The sequence below is a fragment of the Scyliorhinus torazame genome, chromosome 1, assembly GCF_047496885.1.
Source record: "Scyliorhinus torazame isolate Kashiwa2021f chromosome 1, sScyTor2.1, whole genome shotgun sequence".
Taxonomy (NCBI): Eukaryota; Metazoa; Chordata; class Chondrichthyes; order Carcharhiniformes; family Scyliorhinidae; genus Scyliorhinus; species Scyliorhinus torazame.
The window spans coordinates 220435515-220456308 of NC_092707.1; the positions used below are offsets into that span (position 1 = coordinate 220435515).

The following is a 20794-nucleotide window of genomic DNA, read 5'->3' on the forward strand; positions in this document are numbered from 1 at the left end:
TGACATTCCGGATGGCTTTGCGGAGGTCGTACCTGGATTTCTTGTATACGTCAGGGTCGTCTGACTTGAACGCCTCAGACCTGTCCTTCAGTAGGGAGTCAATCTCGTGATTGAGCCATGGTTTCCGGTTGGGGAACGTACGTACTGCTCTCTTTGGCACGCAGTCATCCACACATTTGCTGATGAAGTCTGGCGGTGGTGGCATACTCATTTAAGTTGGTCGCTGAGTTCTTCAATATGGACCAGTCCACTGTCTCTAAGCAGTCACGTAAGAGCTCTTCTGTCTCCTCGGACCAGCACTGCACGACCTTCTTGGCTAGATTCTCCCGCTTGAGTTTCTGCTTGTATGCCGGGAGAAGGAGCACTGTCCTATGGTCTGATTTCCCAAAGTGCGGTCGGGGGATGGAACGGTAGGCGCCCTTGATTTTTGAGTAGCAGTGGTCAAGAATGTTGTCGTCCCTGTTGGGACAGGAGATGTGCTGGTGGGATTTTGGAAGTACACTCTTGAGGTTGGCCTTGTTGAAGTCTCAGGCCACGGTGAACAAGGCCTCTGGGTGTTCTGTTTCGTAGTTGTTTCTAACTGTGTGCAGTTCGTTCAGCGCCTTCCTCACTTCTGCCTGGGGTGGGGTGTAGACCCTGTGATAATGGCTGAAGTGAACTCGCGTGGAAGATAGTATGAGCGGTACTTTACGGTTAGGTATTCCAGGTCCGGGAGCAGTAGTTTGCCGGGGTCGCCACATCCAAGTACCAGGAGGAGTTGATGAGGAGGCACACCCCTCCACCCTTTGCTTTGCCCGACGATGCCCGGTGAATTGAAAAGCCTTTAGGTTGTATGGCACAGTCCGGTGAGGCTGGGGTGAGCCATGTCTCTGTGAAACCGAGCACACAGCAGTCTCTTTCTTCCCTCTGAGAGGTAAGCCTAGCGTTAAGTTCATGCAGCTTGTTTTCGATCGCTTGGACGTTTGCCAGGGGTATGCTGGGGAGAGGGGTCTTGAAATCGCGTTGCTTCAGTCTAACCTGCAGACCGCCGCGTTTCCCTCGCTTCCTCGGTCGGCAGCTGCGGCTGGATGGTCCTGGGATCCGATGGGAGAAGTCTGACCCTGTAGAAGGTAGGTGGTTGCGTCTGGTGGGGACCAGGGTGCTGGTTATGTTGCTGGGGGGGGCATATTTGCGATCTGGTTGGGTCCTGGCGTTCTGGAGCGCGTTTGGATACTTGTCTGTGCCATTTCGAGAGTCCTGGGTCGTGGCAGGGGCTTCCTGAGGCAGGTTGGGCTGGGTCCCGTGGTGTGTTTCCTCCTTGGGCGCTTGTGGGGTCGGGTCTTGAAGTAGGCCCAGTTGGGCCTCTACCTGGATTTTTCTTTCTTCCATCTCCAGGTAGGTCGGGTTGCTGGGGTCGAGTTGGGCCGGGCCTCATCGTCGGGAGCTCCGGGGACTGGGCCGGGTGATCCTGGGGCTGGCGTTGGTAGTTAGGCCAGGTTGGGAGCTCTGAGGTCTGGGTCGGCTCCAAATCGAGGTTGGGGCTTCACTTCCGGTTTGGGCACGATCCGCTTCCAGGTCGTGGAGGTCGGGTCAAAAGGACTCCACGGGCCTCGGAGGATGTTCAAGCCTGCAAGAAAAGATGAAAGAGAGAGGTTAGTAATAATGTTAGTCTTAGAATCTAAATTGTAAGTTAAGTAAAAACTCAATCTGTTGGGGAGAGCTTGCAGAGAGTCACCTCGCTCCGGCGCCAGTGCTTTCAGCAGAATGTCTTAATACCGTAATCTGAGTCAGTGAGTTGGAGACAAGGCAGGACCTATTCCTCAGCAAATAGCAAAACAATCAATGTTTTGATTCACTCAGTGCAGTCTTTTAAGAGCCTCTGCAGATTGCAGCATCAGGACTCAGCTGACAAAAATGCAGAAATGCAATATGCATTACATGGAGCACTGTTATTTACTAATTATTTGTAAAATAAATTCCATTTGCTTACAGCTTACAGCGAATGACTTTTTAATGAAGGCTATCTACTTAATTAATCTGGTTGGTTTCCAATAATGCAGGTTTAGTATTAAGATAGCTTTTGTCAATTGAGCACAAAATTCTTAATAGCATATTAATTCAAACTCCAAAATAATATGTGCACGAAAACAAGATTTTGAAACTGCCGACAAATGTGTACATGTCTCTAAAATGTAGCTGGGCATCAAAAACCAATGGAATGCTAGTTTTAGTAACTGGGTACAAATGTAAAAGAGAAGAATTTCTGCTACAGCTATATAAAACACTGGTTAGTCCACTCGTGGAGTATTGTGTGTAGTTCTGGGTGCTGTGCTGTAGAAAGGATATATTGTGCTTGGGACGAGTTTAGTGCAGATTCATCGAAGTAGGCTGCATGAATTAAAATGAGAAAAAACTTCTATTCCCTGCAATGCAGAAAGTGAAGCTTCCAGGGAAGAGTGATATAAATTATTTTTTTAAATCTCAATCATGGTCGGTAAACATAAAGCTTTTCTGCTAGTCTGGGGATCGAGGGCAAGCAGGAGTGTACCTTAAAATCAGAACCAGGCCATTCAACTGAGATTTAGAATTTTTTTAGCTGTTGATGATCATTCAATCTAATTGCTGCTGACTGCAGCATCAATGTATCGTTATGCAATAAAAGCCACATTCACCTGAGGAAGGAGCAGCGCTCCGAAAGCTAGTGACATCGAAACAAACCTGTTGGACTTTAACCTGGTGTTGTAAGACTTCGTACAATAAAAGCAGAATCATAGATTCCGACAATGCAAAAGGCGGCCATTTGGCCCATTGACTCTGCAGCAACCCTCCGGAAGAGCACCCTACCTCGGCCAATGCCTTACCCTATTGCAGTAACTCAGTAACTCAACCTAACCTTAAGGGCAGCACGGTGGCACAATGTTCGTGTGGAGTTTGCACATTCTGTCCATGTTTGTGTGGGTTTCGCCCTCACAACCCAAAGATGTGCAGGGTAGGCGAATTGGCCATGCTAAATTGCCCCTTAATTGGACAAAATGAATTGGGTACTCGAAATTTTTCAAAACCAGGAAAAAAACTCCCTAGCCTTTAGGACACTAAGGGGCAATTTTAACGAGGCCAGTCCACCTAACCTGCACATCTTTGGACTGGGAGGAAACCAGAGCCCCATGCAGACACTGAGAGAATGTGTAAACTCCATACAATAACCCAAGGTCGGAATCGAACCACTGTGAAAGCGGCAGTGCTAGCCACTGCCACTACGCAGAAGTTTACTTAAAATGTATAACACCTGTGTGCTTTTGTCCCTGAATGTTAAATGAATATAAATTAACCTTTTTATACAATAATACTAATTTGTACTCAAGTGATTGGTGATCTGGTTGCACAGATACTGGCAACCCGATTGCCCATTCTTTCTTTGTGCTCAGTTCGGCTAATCAACTGCAGATTATTTAGCATCCGAGCTAAGCTCAATCGTCTTGTCAGCTAAATAAATTTGACTGGGTAACAGTAACAACTGCATTTGAATCTGACCGAGTCTGTCAGCTTGAGGACCTGTGCAGTACTTCTATATCACAACCATTGAGGAAGCATATGCACATTTTAATTTTATAATTATTTTTTTTTAAGGCTAAATTTGTGGTACACTTTTGAAATAGTTAGAACCTAAGATCTGATGGGGTTTTTTTTTTTTTTGTCCCAACAGAATTCACTTTCCACATCCATGTTTTGAATTCATTAATGCAATTTTTATTTTAATTCAGTTAAAATTAACTGAAATATTTCTATTTTCAGCAATGACCAAAAGAATAATTAACGCTAAGATTGCATGTTTGGACTTCAGCCTGCAGAAGACAAAAATGAAGTTGGGTATCCAAGTTGTCATATCTGACCCAGAAAAGTTGGACCAAATTAGACAGAGGTATGAAAGGATTGAAGCTGGAAATGGGAGAGTGTGCACTATTCTTGAATCACTTATTCTGGTGAACACTTGTGGGTACTTAACCCTTAAATTTAAACAAATATTTGTTGATTTATCCTGAGATTGCAATTGAGTATTTAGGGAGTTTAATTTTATTGTAATTGGAGTTTTGGGATCTCCCTCCACTTTCTCGTCCTCGCTGAACCCGATTGTCCATGAGATGCACCTCCTGCTTCCCTGACCTTATTACTACAAAATTGATACATACCTCTTCATTCACCTGAGGAAGGAGCAGTGCTCCGAAAGCTAGTGTTTGAAACAAACCTCTTGGACTTTAACCTGGTGTTGTAAGACTTCTTACTGTGCTCACCCCAGTCCCAACGCCGGCATCTCCGTATCATACAAAATTGATGGCCACCCAACTTCACTGCTGATGTTGGTGGTTTCTTCTCTTCACATACTTCCCCCGCTCACCGTCAAATTGCCAAATTAAATCCCACTTCAGAAAAAAACATCTCTGCTGCTTCTGTGGTCACAAGCTACTGCCCCATCTCCCTTTCTTAGTGTTTGGTCAGTTATCCCCAGTATCAATGTCCAATTTCCATGCAATTCTATTTGAACCCTCAATTATTTCTCCTACCCCAGCACTGAAACAAAATCACAAATTACACTGTGTGGTAAACTTAACACTATCTTAATTCAGCTGTCTGGAGCCACTGATATGCTGGCCACACATCCACTCTCCAATGCCTCTTCTCCATTGTCGAGCTGAGTGGTCTTGCTTGGTTCCATTCCTCACTGTCTAGTCATAGAATTTACAGTGCAGAAGAAGGCCATTCGGCCCAGCGAGTCTGCACTGGCTCTTTGAAAGAGCACCCTACCCAAGCCCACAACTCCACCCTATCCCTATAACCCAGTAACCCCACCCAACACTAAGGGCAATTTAGCATGGCCAATCCACCTAACCTGCACATCTTTGGACTGTGGGAGGAAACCGGAGCACCCGGAGGAAACCCACGCACACACTGGGAGTGCAGACTCCACACAGATAGTGACCCAAGCCGGGAATCGAACCTGGGACCATGGAGCTGTGAAGCAATTGTGCTAACCACCATGCTACCGTGTTGTCATAACCAGAAAATCTGTAATGACCAGCTTGATTGGATTTTTTGAAGAGGTGACCAGGTATGGGAAATGCATTTGACGTAGACTACTTGGACTTCAGCAAAGCTTTTGATAAGATCCCACATGGGAGACTGATAGTGAAGGTAAGAGCCTATGGGATCCAAGGAAATTTGGCAAATTGGATCCAAAATTGGTTGAATGGCAGGAAGCAGAGGGTGTTGGTTGAGGGCAGTTTTTCGCACTACCCGTCACCATCTCAGCACAACCCCAGCTCACCATGAGTTCAAAAAAGCCATCCGACAGCTGACGAACAACAAGGCCTCTGGCGCAGATGGAATCCCCACAAAAATACTAAAATGCGGCGGAGATGCACTCTTGACGAGAATGCATAACATCATCACCCTTGTCTGGAAGGAAGACAGCATGCCGGATGATCTCAGAGATGCCTTATTTGTGACCATCTTCAAGGAAGGGGACATATCCGACTGCAAAAATTAGAGTGATTTCCCTGCTTTCTGCCTCGGAAAAGGTCATTGCAACCGCAATGCTTCTCAACCGCCTCCTCCTGGTGGCTGAAGAGCTCCTCTCTGTGTCTGTGCGGCTTCCGCCCATCAAGAGGCTCTATGGACATGATCTTCAATGCATGACAAATCCAGGAACAGTGCAGGCAGCAGCATCCACCTCTGTACATGGCCTCCTTCGATCTCGCAAAGGCCTTCGACTCTGTCAACTGTGAGGGACTGTGGAGCATCCTCCTGAAATTCAGCTGCCCGCAGAAATTCGGCACCATTCTCCAGGCCTGCTCCACGATGACATGCAAGCAGTGATCCTCACCAACGGAACCACCACAGACCCAATACATGTGCAAATTGGGGTCAACCGCTGTTCTTCATCTTCCTTGCAGAAAGGGTGCGGCACTCCCAACAGGTGGTACGGTGGTTTGCACTGCTGTCTCACAGCTCCAGGAACCCGGGTTCAATTATGGGCTCGGGTTACTTGAGTTTACACTTTCTCCCCGTGTCGTTGTGGGTTTCCTCCCACAGTCCAAAGATGTGCAGGTTAGGTGGATTGTTCTTGCTAAATTGCCCCTTGGTGTCCAAAAGGTTGGGTGGGGTTATGAGGGTCGGGTGGAGACGTGGGCTTAAGCAGGATGCGGTTTCCAACGGCAGTGTCGACTCAATGTGCTGAATGGCCTCTTCTGAACTGTTAATTCTATGATTCGATGTGCACTCCACCCCGTCACCCTGAAGCTCCCTGCTGGAGTGCAGCTAACCTACCAGACAAGCGGGGAACTGTTCAAACTCCACCTCCAGGCTAGAACCCAGGCCACCCCAACCACTTGTCTAACTAGTATGCAGACGATGCCTGTATGCGCGCACATTCAGAGGCGAGCTACAAACCATCATTGACGCATACACTGAGGGATATGAGAGAATGGGTCTCGGATGAAACACCTGGAAAAGAAAGGTTCTCTGCCAGCCCGCTCCTGCCACACACAACTGCTCTCCAACCATCAAGATGCATGGTGAGCACTTGGACAATGTGAATCATTTCCCATATCTCTGGAACCTCCTCTCGGTGCGAGCAACAAAATCCAACATTGACTCCAATGTGCCATTGCAGTCTTTGGACGCCAGAGGGGCAGAATATTCAGAGACCACAGACCCAGCACCAAGCTCATGGTCTACAAATGAGCCGTAGTCCCCGTCCTCCTGCATGCATCAGATACATGGAAAATATACAGCAGGCCCCACAAATCCTTGGAGGGAGGGCAGCACGGTGGCGCAGGCGTTGGCACCGGGACTACGCCGCTGAGGACCCGGGTTCGAATCCCGGCTCTGGGTCACTGTCCGTGTGGAGTTTGCACATTCTCCCCGTTCTTGCGTGGGTTTGACCCCCCCACAACCCAAAGATGTGCTGGTTAGGTGGATTGGCCATGCTAAATTGTCCCTTAATTGGAGAAAAAAAAAGAATTGGGTACGATTTAAAAAAAAAAAAAAAAAAATTTTTTAAATCAATAAATAAATCCTTGGAGGGATATCACCAACTCTGCCTCTGCAAAATCCTGCAAATCTACTGGCAGAACAGGCGTACCAACACGAGCGTCCTCTCCTAGGCCAATATCCCCAGTATTGAGGCACTGGTCACGCTCGACCAGCTGCGATGGGTGGGCCACAATGTCCGCATTCCTGACAACTCCCAAAACAAGTGCTCTACTCTCAAGCTCCCAATGGCAAGCGATTACTAAGAGGGCAGAGGAAATACTGCAAGGACACTCTGGAGAGAAGACGTTCTCGGTGCCAATCACTTCTAGCGTTGTAGGGTGGAGCATGCGGAGGCGTAGTATAAACAGCGGAAGGGGAGTGCAGAATCCAGTGTGTCCGCCCACCCACGTCATCAAGCATCAGCTGCCAAACCTATGGCAGAGTCTGCGGATCCAGGATCGGACTATTCAGCCACTGTAGAACCCACCTCCCAGAGTGTAAGCAAGTTATCTTCGACGCTGAGGGTTTCTCCAAGAGAATGAGAGAATTTTTCTGACTGAAAGCCTATGCCCGCAGGGATCAGGATAGGCTTGGATTGTTTTCCTTGGAGCAGAGGAGACTGAGGGGGGACATGATTGAGATGTATAAAAATTATGAAGACCACAGGTAGAGTAGGCAGGAAGCAACTTTTCCACTTGGTGGAAAGATCAATGACCAGCGGACGTAGATTTAAGGTAAGGGGCAGGAGGTTTAGAGGGGATGAGAGGAAAACATTTTTTACCCAGAGGATGATGGGAATTTGAATTAGCTGCCTGAAAGGGTGGTGGAGCAAAGACCTTCATAACATTTAAGAAGTATTTAGAGGTGTACTTACAATGTCATGGCATGCAAGGCTTTGGGCCAAGTGCTGGGAAATGGGATTAGAATAGTTAGGTGGTTGTTTTTGACCGGCGCAGGCGCGATCGGCTGAAGGGCCTTTTCCGTGCTGTGTGACGATGACTGCTGTTCCTGTCTGTACCATGTTCCTTCTCGGGACCCCAACATCCACCTGTTTCACATTTACGTGATGCCTTTCGACAACACCAGGTATACTGGTTTCACAAATACGTCGATGGCGACCAGCTCTACTTCACCAACCACTTCTCTTGGCCCGTCCACTATTCTGGTTTGCCATACTAGTTGCAGACATCCAATGTTGGAAGAAGTGAAATTGCTTTCAATTGAGAAAAACAAAACCATTGTCTTTAGTTCCTGTCGCAAACTCCATTCACTCGTCACTGACTACATCTTCTGTTCGCTGCCTGAGGGTAAATCGGCCATTGCGTTTTGGTTTGCAACCTATGTGACCCTGAGCCAAGTTTCTGGTCCATATCCCCTTAATCGCTGAGACCACCTCATATCTCTGATCATTATCTACTCTGGCCCATATTGTCGCATATGATGCTGAAGCCCTTATCCATTCATTTTTTTATGTCTATTCGAAAGGCCTGCTCCTCTGGGGGGGTGGAGTGACGTAGTGGTATTATATCTGGACTCGTAATCCAGAGACCCAGACTCTGGGGACCAGGGTTTGAATCGTGCCATGGCAGATGATGAAATTTGAATTTAAAAAAAATCTAATTAAAAGTCTGCTGATGAACAATTAAACCGTTGTCGATTGTCGTAAAAACCCAAATGGTTCACTAATGTCCTTTAGGAAAGGAAACCTGTCGTCCTTACCTGGTGTGGCCTAAATGAGATTCCAGACCCACAGCAATGTGGTTGACTCTTAATTGGCCTCGGGGATGGGCAATAAATGCTGACCCGGCCAGCGATGCCCACATCCCATGGACAATTTTTTTTTAAAATTACACCTTCAATAATCTTCCGCTCGCCCAAACTTCTGTCTATATGTTAACTTTCCAATCCCCTTGTCAACCCATCACCTTGTGCCCATGTCTTGAGTTACAGCCCTAAACCAACGTTGTTTTCACATCCCTCCCTATTGATAAATGCAAAACGTGGGGGAGAGGCAGTTGAAAAGGAGAATTTCAAGAAGTATAGAAACATATAAATGTGCAGTGCAATAAATATATCCTGTGTATTGATACTTTGTCTGTAAAACCAACAGTTTTAGCCTCTGATCAGATTTGCAATGATCACATGCTTAATCAGTTTTGCCATCTGAGATCACCTAATATATGAAAAGCTTTTTGGGTAACTTCATTATAATCACTACTGTAATTTTTTTTGTATTTGGTTTCCTCTTCAGTATTCAATGTTGGCTGTGGCTTTGATTTTCAGGGAGTCTGATATTACCAAAGAGCGAATCCATAAGATCTTGGCTACAGGTGCAAATGTCATCCTGACCACTGGTGGCATTGATGATATGTGTCTAAAATATTTTGTGGATGCTGGTGCCATGGCAGTACGCCGATGTCTGAAAAAGGACTTGAAGCGAATTGCAAAGGCAAGCGGAGGCAAGTATAAAAATCAGACTTGTTGGGAATTGCAGTACATGAAAAGAGAAACCGAGTTAACATTCCAGTACGTTGACCTGAAACAAACATAAATTCCTGCTTTCCCAGTGTTGAATTTAGGGGGTACCCAAAGATGCTCTGGTGAACCCTTTTGCGACACTCTGAGCTAAAGTTTTTAAGTGGCAGGTGTCGAGAACTGCTAACTTCCCCTGATCACTTCGGATTGTGCTGGGAACCATCTGACAAAGTGATTTAAATCTCTAACTCTGGTGGCTCTGCCAGTGATACGCTCAAGTCTGGGAAAAATTAGAAGAAATAAAACCACTTCCAAATTCAGCACATCTACTTTAATTACCCAGACCAAGCCCGCAAGGGACACTCCACAGTCTGGACCCTTCCCGATTAATTCCACCTCTTTCTCTCCTCTTATTCTCTCTCTCTCTCTCTCTTTCTCTTTCTCTCTCTCCCCCCTCCCTCCCGGCCAGGGTATTCAGGATTTGTTTCCAACCACAATGCACAAAGAGGCCATTCAGCCCATCGGCTCTGACCCTCCGAAAGAGCACCATATCTCTGCCCACCCCCTGCCCTATCCCCGTAACTCCACCGAACGTTTTGACATTTGGAGGCAATTTCGCAAGACCAATCCACATTTTTGGACTGGGAGGAAACCTGAGCACCCAACAACCACCCAAGGCTGGAGTTGAACCCAGGTCCCTGGCGCAGTGCTCATTATCTCACCATGCTGCCCAGAGCAGTGGTATTTTGGGGGGTAGTTTCAGCAGTATTTGGCAGTTGCACATGCTTGGTAATATTTTTTTACACTATTCCATTTTGAATAGAGGCCATTTGGTTCTTCATTCTAATTACAGAATTGTTAGGACGCATGTCTCTGCTGGCACTCTGCACAAGCATCGGACTTGCTGCCTTTCCCCTGTAACCCTGCACATTGTTTCTATTCAAATAATTATCTAATGCCCTCTTGAATGCCTCAACTGAACCTGACTCCACCACATTATCGAGCAGTGCATTCCAGATCCCCAACTACTTGTTATGTGAGAGTTTTGTCTCGCATTACGTTTACTTCTCTTGCAAATCACTTTGCATCTGTACCTTCTCGTTCTTGACCCTTTTAGGGGTGGGTATAATTTTTCCCTATATACTCTGTCCAATCCCTCATGATTTTGAACATCTCCATCCATCAAATCTCTTTCTCTCGAAGGAGACCAGACCCAACCCCTCCAATCTATACTGATAACTGACGTTTCTCATCCCTGGAACCATTTTTGTTAACCCTTTCTGCACTCTCTCCTTATAGTGTGGAGCCCAGAACCAATACCCCAGCTGAGGTCTAACTAGTATCTTGTATAAGTTCAGCATGACCTTTGTCATGTGAGAGTACCCTTTAAGAAATGAGTGTTTAAGAAATGTACCTTTAAGAAATGGTACAAAGTCTTACAACACCAGGTTAAAGTCCAACAGGTTTGTTTCAATGTCACTAGCTTTCGGAGCTTCCTCAGGTGAGGAAGGAGCAGCGCTCCGAAAGCTAGTGACATCGAAACAAACCTGTTGGACTTTAACCTGGTGTTGTAAGACTTCATACTGTGCTCACCCCAGTCCAACGCCGGCATCTCCACATTTAAGAAATGGAGCTGCTCATGTTACTGGAGTGATGTCAGAGTGTGGGTGGAGCTGAGCTCCACTTCTGCTTTTTAGTTTCAGTTTGAGAAAGCTTTGGTGTGTCTGTGAGCTGCACTGCTGTTGATCTCTGCCATCCAAAAACTATCTTAATCATTTGGTGAATTCAGAAGAATTATAAATGTTTTCAGTCTTGAATGTAAACCCTAATGTGCTCCTGTTTGAAGATTTGTTGAGCCTTTTGGATGTTAAAAGGACGGCATACAGATTACTTAGTGTTGTATTCTTTGGGGGGTGTATTTGATTTACTGGTTGCTACGATGTTCACTCTTTGTTTTCGAAAGGTTAATTTGAGTTCATAGAATAACCATTGTTTTTGTTTTAAAAACCACTGGTTCATTTTCTGCTGTACCACACCCGTAGAGTGGGCCGTGTGCTCCCCATACCACAATCTATTATAAGTTGTGGGTCAGGTGAACTCCATGATACACTTTGGGGTTCTCTAAACCCTGACCCATAACAATTGGAGGCTCGAGGGGGATAAAAGTCTATCTATTGGATTGGCTTAGTGAACTTAAAGACAGTGAGGGATGAGCATATTGTGTTTGCTTTTCAGGTGTGGTATTCCAGTTTAAGTAGGGAGTGTGTGGTGGACAATGGCTCTTTCAGAGCCTCTGACGTTTTTGGGGGTGGGGACGGTCACACGCAGTACCTTTCGGACAGGGACTAAAAACAGGCTTTTAGATTTGGCAAAAACATTGCAGTTAACATTACCTGACAAAATGCGAAAAGATGAGGTAATTATGGCGGTGGTTAAGCATTTAAGTTGCCTGAGATAGAGTTTGACTCATTGGAAATGGCAAAAATTCAGTTGCAAATTAAACACCTGGAACATGAGAAACAATTAAAGCAGCTTGAATACGAAAGAGAGAGAGAGGAAAAAGAAAAGGAGACAGTAGAAATGAGAAAAGAAAGAATAGCCCTAGCAGAACAAAAAGAAAGAGAAAGGGAGATACAGATCAGGGAAAAAGATAAAGAGAGACAGTTTGAACTTCAGAAAATGGACATGAAAGATGACAGTCAGTTAAAATTGGCAGACCTAAAGAGAAATGTACAGTTGGATAATAGTGATGAGGATAGTGAGAAAGAGCGTCAAAGTCGAAGGCTTGGTGGGAATCTATTTAAATATGTCCAAGCATTGCCAAGGTTTGACGTGAAGGAAGTGGAAGCATTTTTCATTTCATTTGAGAAGGTAGCTAAACAAATGAAATGGCCACAGGACAAGTGACTGATTCAAACAAAGCTGGGAGGTAGAGCTAGTGAAGTGTTTGCATCACTACCGGAGGAGGTATCTGGGACATACGAGGATGTGAAAAAATCCATCTCGGGTGCATATGAACTAGTGCCTGAAGCCTACTGACAAAGGTTTAGAAATTTAAGGAAAGAATTTGGTCAAACATACGTGGAGTTTGAAAGGCTCAAACAGAGTAATTTTGATAGGTGGATAAGGGCTTTGAAAATAGACCAAACGTATGAAGCTCTGAGAAATTATACTTTTGGAGAAGTTTAAAAATTTAATTCCTGATGTAGTGAGAACTCGTGTAGAAAAGCAGAGGGTTAAAACTGCGAGGTTAGCAGCAGAAATGGCAGATGATTATGGATTCATAAATCAAAGTTTGGTTTCCAACATCAGTTTCAGCCTGTGAGACACTGGGGACATGAGAAATATTCAAGTGGTGAAGGTAAAGGTGATCTGATGGGACATAATAAGGAGAGAGTGTATCTCAGATTAAAAAAGAAATCCAGGAGGGTGGAAAAGAAATGAAAAGTTTCAAACGTTTTCACTAATAAACTAGGCCATGTAAAGTCACAGTGTTGGTGGTTGAAGAAAAGCACTGGGAAGGCTGATGTGATAAAACAGGATAAGACAGTGGGGTTTGATAAAGTGGTAAAGGAAAGCCCAAGTGAAGCGAAGGAGGTGCGAAAGATTGTACAGCCTGATCAAGAGGTGATGGATAAGAAGGTGCCAAATCTCTTTAAAGAATTTACTTGTGTGGGTAAAGTTTACTCGTGTACCTGAAGGAGCAGGTAAGAAGTCACAATTTTAAGAGATACGGGAGCTAGTCAATCTTTAATGGTAAGAGATGAGGAGTTATGTAGATTGGGAAGAATGTTGCCAGAAAAGGTGGTAATATGTGGAATTTAGGGTGAGAAGAGTAGTGTTCCGTTATATAAGGTAAGGTTGGAAAGTCCAGTGAAGAGTGGTGAAGTGGTAGTAGGAGTAATAGAGAAACTATCTTGTCCAGGAATACAGTTTATCTTGGGTAATGATATAGCTGAATCGCAAGTTGGAATGATGCCTACTGTGGTTGATAAGCCAGTGGAAAATCAGACAACTGAAATGTTGAAGAACGAATATCCTGGGATTTTTCCGGATTGTGTGGTAACAAGGTCGCAAAGTCACAGATTAAGACAAGAGGAGAAATTAAAGAGTGAAGATGAAGTTGAAGTGAAATTATCAGAAACGATTTTTGATCAGATGGTTGAAAAAGGTGGAGGATGAGGCGGATATTTTTAGTTCAGGAAAATTGGCGGAGTTACAACAAAAAGATATAGAAATAAAACTGATGTATCAGAAAGCATACACGGAAGAGGAATCTGAGAGTATACCAGAGTGTTATTGCCGTAAAAGTGATGCCTTGATGAGAAAATGGAGACCTTTACATATGCAGGCAGATGAAAAGTGGGCAGAAGTTCATCAAGTAGTATTGCCGGTAGGGTATAGAAAGGAGGTGTTGCGAGTTGCACATGAGGTACCAGTGGGAGGTCATTTGGGAATAAGGAAAACTCAAGCTCAAATCCAAAAACATTGTTATTCACCTGGACAACATAAAGATGTAGTTAAATTTTGTCAATCATGTCACACATGTCAAGTGATAGGGAAACCTCAAGCAGTGATGAAACCAGCTCCCTTAATACCCATTCCAGAATTTGAGGATCCTTTTACAAGGGTCCTAATTGATTGCATAGGACCGCTTCCGAAAACAAAAAGTAGGAATCAATATCTTTTGACTAGAATGGATGTGTCTACTAGGTTTCCAGAGGCCATTCCAGAACGCAATATTACAGCTAAAAGATTGTGGAGGAATTACTTAAATTTTTTACGAGATATGGACTACCCACAGAAATACAATCGGATCAAGGATCAAATTTTACCTCAAGGTTATTCAAAGAAGTAATGGATAGCTTAGGAATAAAACAATTTAAATCAACTGCGTACCATCCAGAATCGCAGGGAGCGTTAGAAAGGTGCCATCAGACATGAAAGACAATGTTGAGGGCTTATTGTCACGATTATCCAGAGGATTGGGGTAAAGGAATTCCACTCGTACTGTTTGCAATGAGGGATGCTCCTAATGAGACAATCAAATTTAGTCCTCTTGAACTAATTTTTGGTCATGAGGTAAGAGGACCACTTTAAGGAAAAATTGGTTGTGTGAGAATTCAGAGATTACATTATTGGATTACGTGTCAAATTTTAGGGAACGATTAAATAGAGTAGGTGAATTGGTTAGACAACATTTGAAAGTTGCACAAAATGTGATGAAATGGGTAGCGGACAAGAAATCCAAAGTTCGTAGTTTTGCCAGTGGAGATAAAGTTTTAGTGTTGTTACCAGTGGTAGGTGAACCTTTAAAAGCAAGGTTTTGTGGACTTTATCAGATTGAAAGGAAATTAAGTGAGGTGAATTATGTGGCAAAAACACCAGATAGAAGGGAGAATCACCGAGTGTGTCATGTGAATATGCTTAAAAGGTACTTTGAAAGGGAAGGAGAGAAAAAGGAGGTTTTAATGATTCTAACTCAAAGTGACGAACCAAATCCATTTGACTGAATTTGACATACCTCAAATTAAATTGGAAAATGAGGATGTTCTTAAAAATTGGGATGAATTGTTAAGTTACCTTCCAGAGGAAAAACAAACTTGCCTGAAAGAGTTATTGATATCACATGCCCATGTTTGTAGAGATAAATTGGGAAGTACTAAAATGGCTATACATGTTGTAGATGGGGGAAATGCTGTTCCAATCAAACAACATCCATATAGACTTAACCCTTTAAAATTGGCACAGGTTAACAAAGAGATTGAGAGTATGCTTAAAAATGGCATAATTGAAGTGGGTTGCAGCCAATGGAGCTCACCCATAGTGATGGTACCAAAACCAGAAGGCACCCAACGGTTGTGTGGACTCTAGAAAGGTTAATGCAGTTCCAAGAACGGACTCTTATCCTATCCCACGTTTGGAGGATTGCATTGAGAAAGTGGGACAATCAGCTTTTATTTCCAAATTGGATTTACTTAAAGGTGACTGGCAGGTACCTTTATCCGAAAAGGTGAAGGTAATTTCAGCTTTTGTGACTCCAGATGGTATATACCAATTCAAAGTTATGCCATTTGGCATGGAAAACGCACCAGCCACATTTCAACGGTTAACTAACAAAGTCATAGAACACACAGTGCAGAAGGAGGCCATTCGGCCCATCGAGTCTGCACCGACCCACTTAAGCCCTCACTTCCACCCTATCCCCGTAACCCAATAACCCCATCTAACCATTTTGGTCACTAAGGCAATTTATCATGGCCAATCCACCTAAACTGCACGTCTTTGGACTGTGTGAGGAAACCGGACCACCCGGAGGAAACCCACGCACACACGGGGAGATCATGCAGACTCCGCACAGACAGTGACCCAGCAGGGAATCGAACCTGGGACCCTGGTGCTGTGAAGCCACAGTGCTAACCACTTGTGCTACCGTGTCGTTTCGGGATTACCCAATTGTGCGGTATACATCGACGATCTGGTAATTTTCAACCAGACATGGACAGAACATTTAAAACATCTGATGGGAGTTATTCGATCGACTTTAGGAGGTGGGTTTGGTGATAAACCTAGTCTAAAGTGAATTTGGAAGTTTTCGATACCCTCGCGACAATGGGAAATAATGCGATTTCTTGGCACGAGTGGTTTTGATCGAACATTTGTGCAAAGGTTTTGTAGCGTGATTGCTCCACCGATGGACTTGCTTAAGAAATGTCAAATTTCAATGGACAGCGGCCTTTCAACAGGCATTTGACTGCCTGAAAACTGTGATAACCGATGCTCCTGTTTTGGGGAATTACTAGGGACTCTGTGATCAGATTGAACTAAGTTATCTGACTTTCAAGAGAAATGCCGAGGCGTAGAGCAATGGACAGATCGTGCAGAGACCTTCCTGTTCAACGAGACTGTTAATCGAGAAGGATTTCCGTTGGAGGAACAAGAACAGGGAAAAAAATGGACGATATTATTGTACCTGTTTGCATGTGTTGGTTTTTTTTTAAACAAAAAAGTATATTTACTGTGTGCATTTCTTAAAGGATAGTGCAAAGGTGAAAAATGAAACCATCTTGAAGTTGATGGGGTTTTTTTTTCTTTTGGGGGGGGGGTGGAGGGAGGTGTCATGTGAGAGTATCCTTTAAGAAATGAGTGCTTAAGAAATGCAGCTGCTCATGTTACTGGAGTGATGTCAGAGTGTGGGTGGAGCTGAGCTCCACTTCTGCTTTTTAGTTTCAGTTTGAGAAAGCTTGGGTGTGTCTGTGAGCTGCACTGCTGTTGACCTCTGCCATCCAAAAACTATCTTAATCATTTGGTGAATTCAGAAGAATTATAAATGTTTTCAGTCTTGAATGTAAACCCTAATGTGCTCCTGTTTGAAGGTTTATTAAGCCTTTTGAATGTTAAAAGGACGGCATACAGATTACTTAGTGTTGCATTCTTTGGGGGGGGGGGGTGTATTTGATTTACTGGTTGCTAAGATGTTCACTGTTTGTTTTAGAAAGGTTAACTTGAGTTCATAGAATAACCATTGTTTTGTTTTAAAAACCACTGGTCCATTTTCTGCTGTACCACACCTGGAGAGTGAGCCGTGTGCTCCCCATACCACAATCTATTAAAAGTTGTGGGTCAGGTGAACTCCATGATACATTTTGGGGTTCTCTAAACCCTGACCCATAACACCTTGCTCTTGTACCCTTATGCCTCTATTAATAAAGCCCAGGAGACTATATGCTTTATTAACTGCTCTCGACCTGACCTGCCACCTTCAATGATCTTTGAATGCAAGTTCCTCTGCTTCTGCACCCCCTTAAGAATTTAACACCTCATTTTACATTTTCTGTCTGTTTTCTTCCTATCAAAATGCATCACCTCGCATTGCAGTCTAATTTTGTGTAATTATGCTTTTTTAATAAATAGTGGTCAAAAGCGTACAGTTCTGGTCACCGCATTATAGGAAGGACGTGGAGGCTTTGGAGCGGGTGCAGAGGAGATTTACCAGGATGTTGCCTGGTATGGAGGGAAAGTCTTATGAGGAAAGGCTGATGGACTTGAGGTGGTTTTCGTTGGAGAGAAGAAGGTTAAGAGGAGACTTAATAGAGGCATACAAAATGATCAGGGGGTTGGATAGGGTGGACAGTGAGAGCCTTCTCCCGCGGATGGAAATGGCTAGCACAAGGGGACATAACTTTAAACTGAGGGGTAATGGATATAGGACAGAGGTCAGAGGTAGGTTCTTTACGCAAAGAGTAGTGAGGCCGTGGAATGCCCTACCTGCTACAGTAGTGAACTCGCCAACATTGAGGGCATTTAAAAGTTTATTGGATAAACATATGGATGATAATGGCATAGTGTAGGTTAGATGGCTTTTGTTTCGGTGCAACATCGTGGGCCGAAGGGCCTGTACTGCGCTGTATTGTTCTATGTTCTAAATATGCAATTACAAAATCTTGGCAAAAGCATGTTGGCTCAGACCTTGTCGTCAGCTGCGATCTGAGGACAATTGTTCCTGACTGCAAAGATATTTAGGGGCCTTCCATTTTCTGTCCTTGCAGCCATGTTTCCTGTCCCTGAGACCTGTCTAGTGTAAGCAAGCATCCAGATCAGTAACACGCAATATCCCCTAATCTCTGACACTGGCATTTTCAGAAGTGTCTGTGCAGTGCAAACCAGCCTCCGGAAGGTTAGGCTTCCTGGGCAATAACCCCACAAGTGAATGAGGTCCTCTGAAGAATCCGATGCATAACAGTCACAATGTTCTCAAGTTTTGAAGACTTGCTGTTTCAATACTAACATGCAATTGTGTACAACTGTCATTTTATTTGAGCAGTATTTTGTTCCTTTTGATTGCACTATTTTATGTTGGCATATGACATAAAAGCAGAGAGAAGTTCAGGGGCATTTATTTCACATGTTACTCCTTATTTTGTCTGTAGCAACTATGTGTTCAACACTGGCAAACTTGGAAGGAGAAGAAACTTTTGAGGTCTCCATGCTGGGCCAGGCTGAGGAAGTAATTCAAGAAAGGATATGTGATGATGAACTGATACTAATTAAAAAGTAAGTGGGAGGTGAAATGTGTTTGCAATTGATACCCTGGTTTTTAAAGGATTTGTTAAAATTTAAACCTTTTTTTGGAAAGTCTTCATTCACTAGTTTTTTTTGCCCTTGAACATTTAGATTTGCAGGATTGCTTCCTTGACATTTCCCTTTGAATTTGTTTCGCAGCATTGGTTTATTGTAGAAGGTGGAGAGGGAAGTTTTTTCCAAAATATGTTTATTCAACATTCCAACATATTTGCAACAACAGTACACTACTCTTTCTCTCTTCCTCCCGACCCCCCCCCCCCCCCCCCCCCCCCCCCCCCCCCCCCCCCGCCCCAACAACAACCAGGTGTCCAAAATGTAAAACAAACTGAGCCCCAGGCGAATAGAATAGATGGCATTGAGGTACGTAGGGAAGAGGTGTTGGCAATTCTGGACAGGCTGAAAATAGATAAGTCCCCGGGACCTGATGGGATTTATCCTAGGATTCTATGGGAGGCCAGGGAAGAGATTGCTGGACCTTTGGCTTTGATTTTGATGTCATCATTGGCTACAGGAATAGTGCCAGAGGACTGGAGGACAGCAAATGTGGTCCCTTTGTTCAAAAAGGGGAGCAGAGACAACCCCGGCAACTATAGACCGGTGAGCCTCACGTCTGTAGTGGGTAAAGTCTTGGAGGGGATTATAAGGGACAAGATTTATAATCATCTAGATAGGAATAATATGATCAGGGATAGTCAGCATGGCTTTGTGAAGGGTAGGTCATGCCTCACAAACCTTATTGAGTTCTTTGAGAAGGTGACTGAACAGGTAGACGAGGGTAGAGCAGTTGATGTGGTGTATATGGATTTCAGCAAAGCGTTTGATAAGGTTCCCCACGGTAGGCTATTGCAAAAAATACGGAGGCTGGGGATTGAGGGTGATTTAGAGATGTGGATCAGAAATTGGCTAGCTGAAAGAAGACAGAGGGTGGTGGTTGATGGGAAATGTTCAGAATGGAGTACAGTCACAAGTGGAGTACCACAAGGATCTGTTCTGGGGCCGTTGCTGTTTGTCATTTTTATCAATGACCTAGAGGAAGGCGCAGAAGGGTGGGTGAGTAAATTTGCAGACGATACTAAAGTCGGTGGTGTTGTCGATAGTGTGGAAGGATGTAGCAGGTTACAGAGGGATATAGATAAGCTGCAGAGCTGGGCTGAGAGGTGGCAAATGGAGTTTAATGTAGAGAAGTGTGAGGTGATTCACTTTGGAAGGAATAACAGGAATGCGGAATATTTGGCTAATGGTAAAGTTCTTGAAAGTGTGGCTGAGCAGAGGGATCTAGGTGTCCATGTACATAGATCCCTGAAAGTTGCCACCCAGGTTGATAGGGTTGTGAAGAAGGCCTCTGGAGTGTTGGCCTTTATTGGTAGAGGGATTGAGTTCCGGAGTCGGGAGGTCATGTTGCAGCTGTACAGAACTCTGGTCCGGCCGCATTTGGAGTATTGCGTACAGTTCTGGTCACCGCATTATAGGAAGGACGTGGAGGCTTTGGAGCGGGTGCAGAGGAGATTTACCAGGATGTTGCCTGGTATGGAGGGAAAATCTTATGAGGAAAGGCTGACGGACTTGAGGTTGTTTTCGTTGGAGAGAAGAAGGTTAAGAGGAGACTTAATAGAGGCATACAAAATGATCAGGGGGTTGGATAGGGTGGACAGTGAGAGCCTTCTCCCGCGGATGGATATGGCTGGCACGAGGGGACATAACTTTAAACTGAGGGGTAATAGATATAGGACAGAGGTTCTTTACGCAAAGAGTAGTGAGGCCGTGGAATGCCCTACCTGCTACAGTAGTGAACTCGCCAACATTGAGGGCATTTAAAAGTTTATTGGATAAACATATGGATGATAATGGCATAGTGTAGGTTAGATGGCTTTTGTTTCGGTGCAACATCGTGGGCCGAAGGGCCTGTACTGCGCTGTATTGTTCTATGTTCTAACTAGCCCCATTTCTGGTGGAAGTCCTCATCCGCCCCTCTCAGCCAATTTCACTTTCTCCAAATACAAAAACTCCATTTGATTCCCCAGCCACACCTAGGCACTGAGGGGAGAAGCTGACCTCCACCCCAACAGAACCCGCCTGCGTGCGGTCAACGAGCCCCCGCTCCTGTCTGCAACACTGGCAAGTCTTGACACCTCCGATATGGCCTCCAGGGGATCCAACTCCAATTCCATACGCAGAACCTCAGACATGGTGCTGAAAAACGCCCCCCCAATATTTCTCCCAAATTCAG

The 20794-nt window shown here is 44.6% G+C and overlaps 1 protein-coding gene across 1 annotated transcript in view; it reads left to right on the forward strand.

Annotated features, from left to right (window-relative positions):
- Nucleotides 1-20794, forward strand: part of tcp1 (t-complex 1) — a 72610-nt gene that overhangs the window by 28944 nt on the left and 22872 nt on the right. Inside the window, exons 7-9 of the mRNA XM_072502503.1 lie at nucleotides 3772-3898; nucleotides 9292-9467; nucleotides 18414-18537. Coding sequence (XP_072358604.1) covers nucleotides 3772-3898; nucleotides 9292-9467; nucleotides 18414-18537 — 427 coding nt within the window. The remainder of the gene's footprint in view (nucleotides 1-3771; nucleotides 3899-9291; nucleotides 9468-18413; nucleotides 18538-20794) is intronic.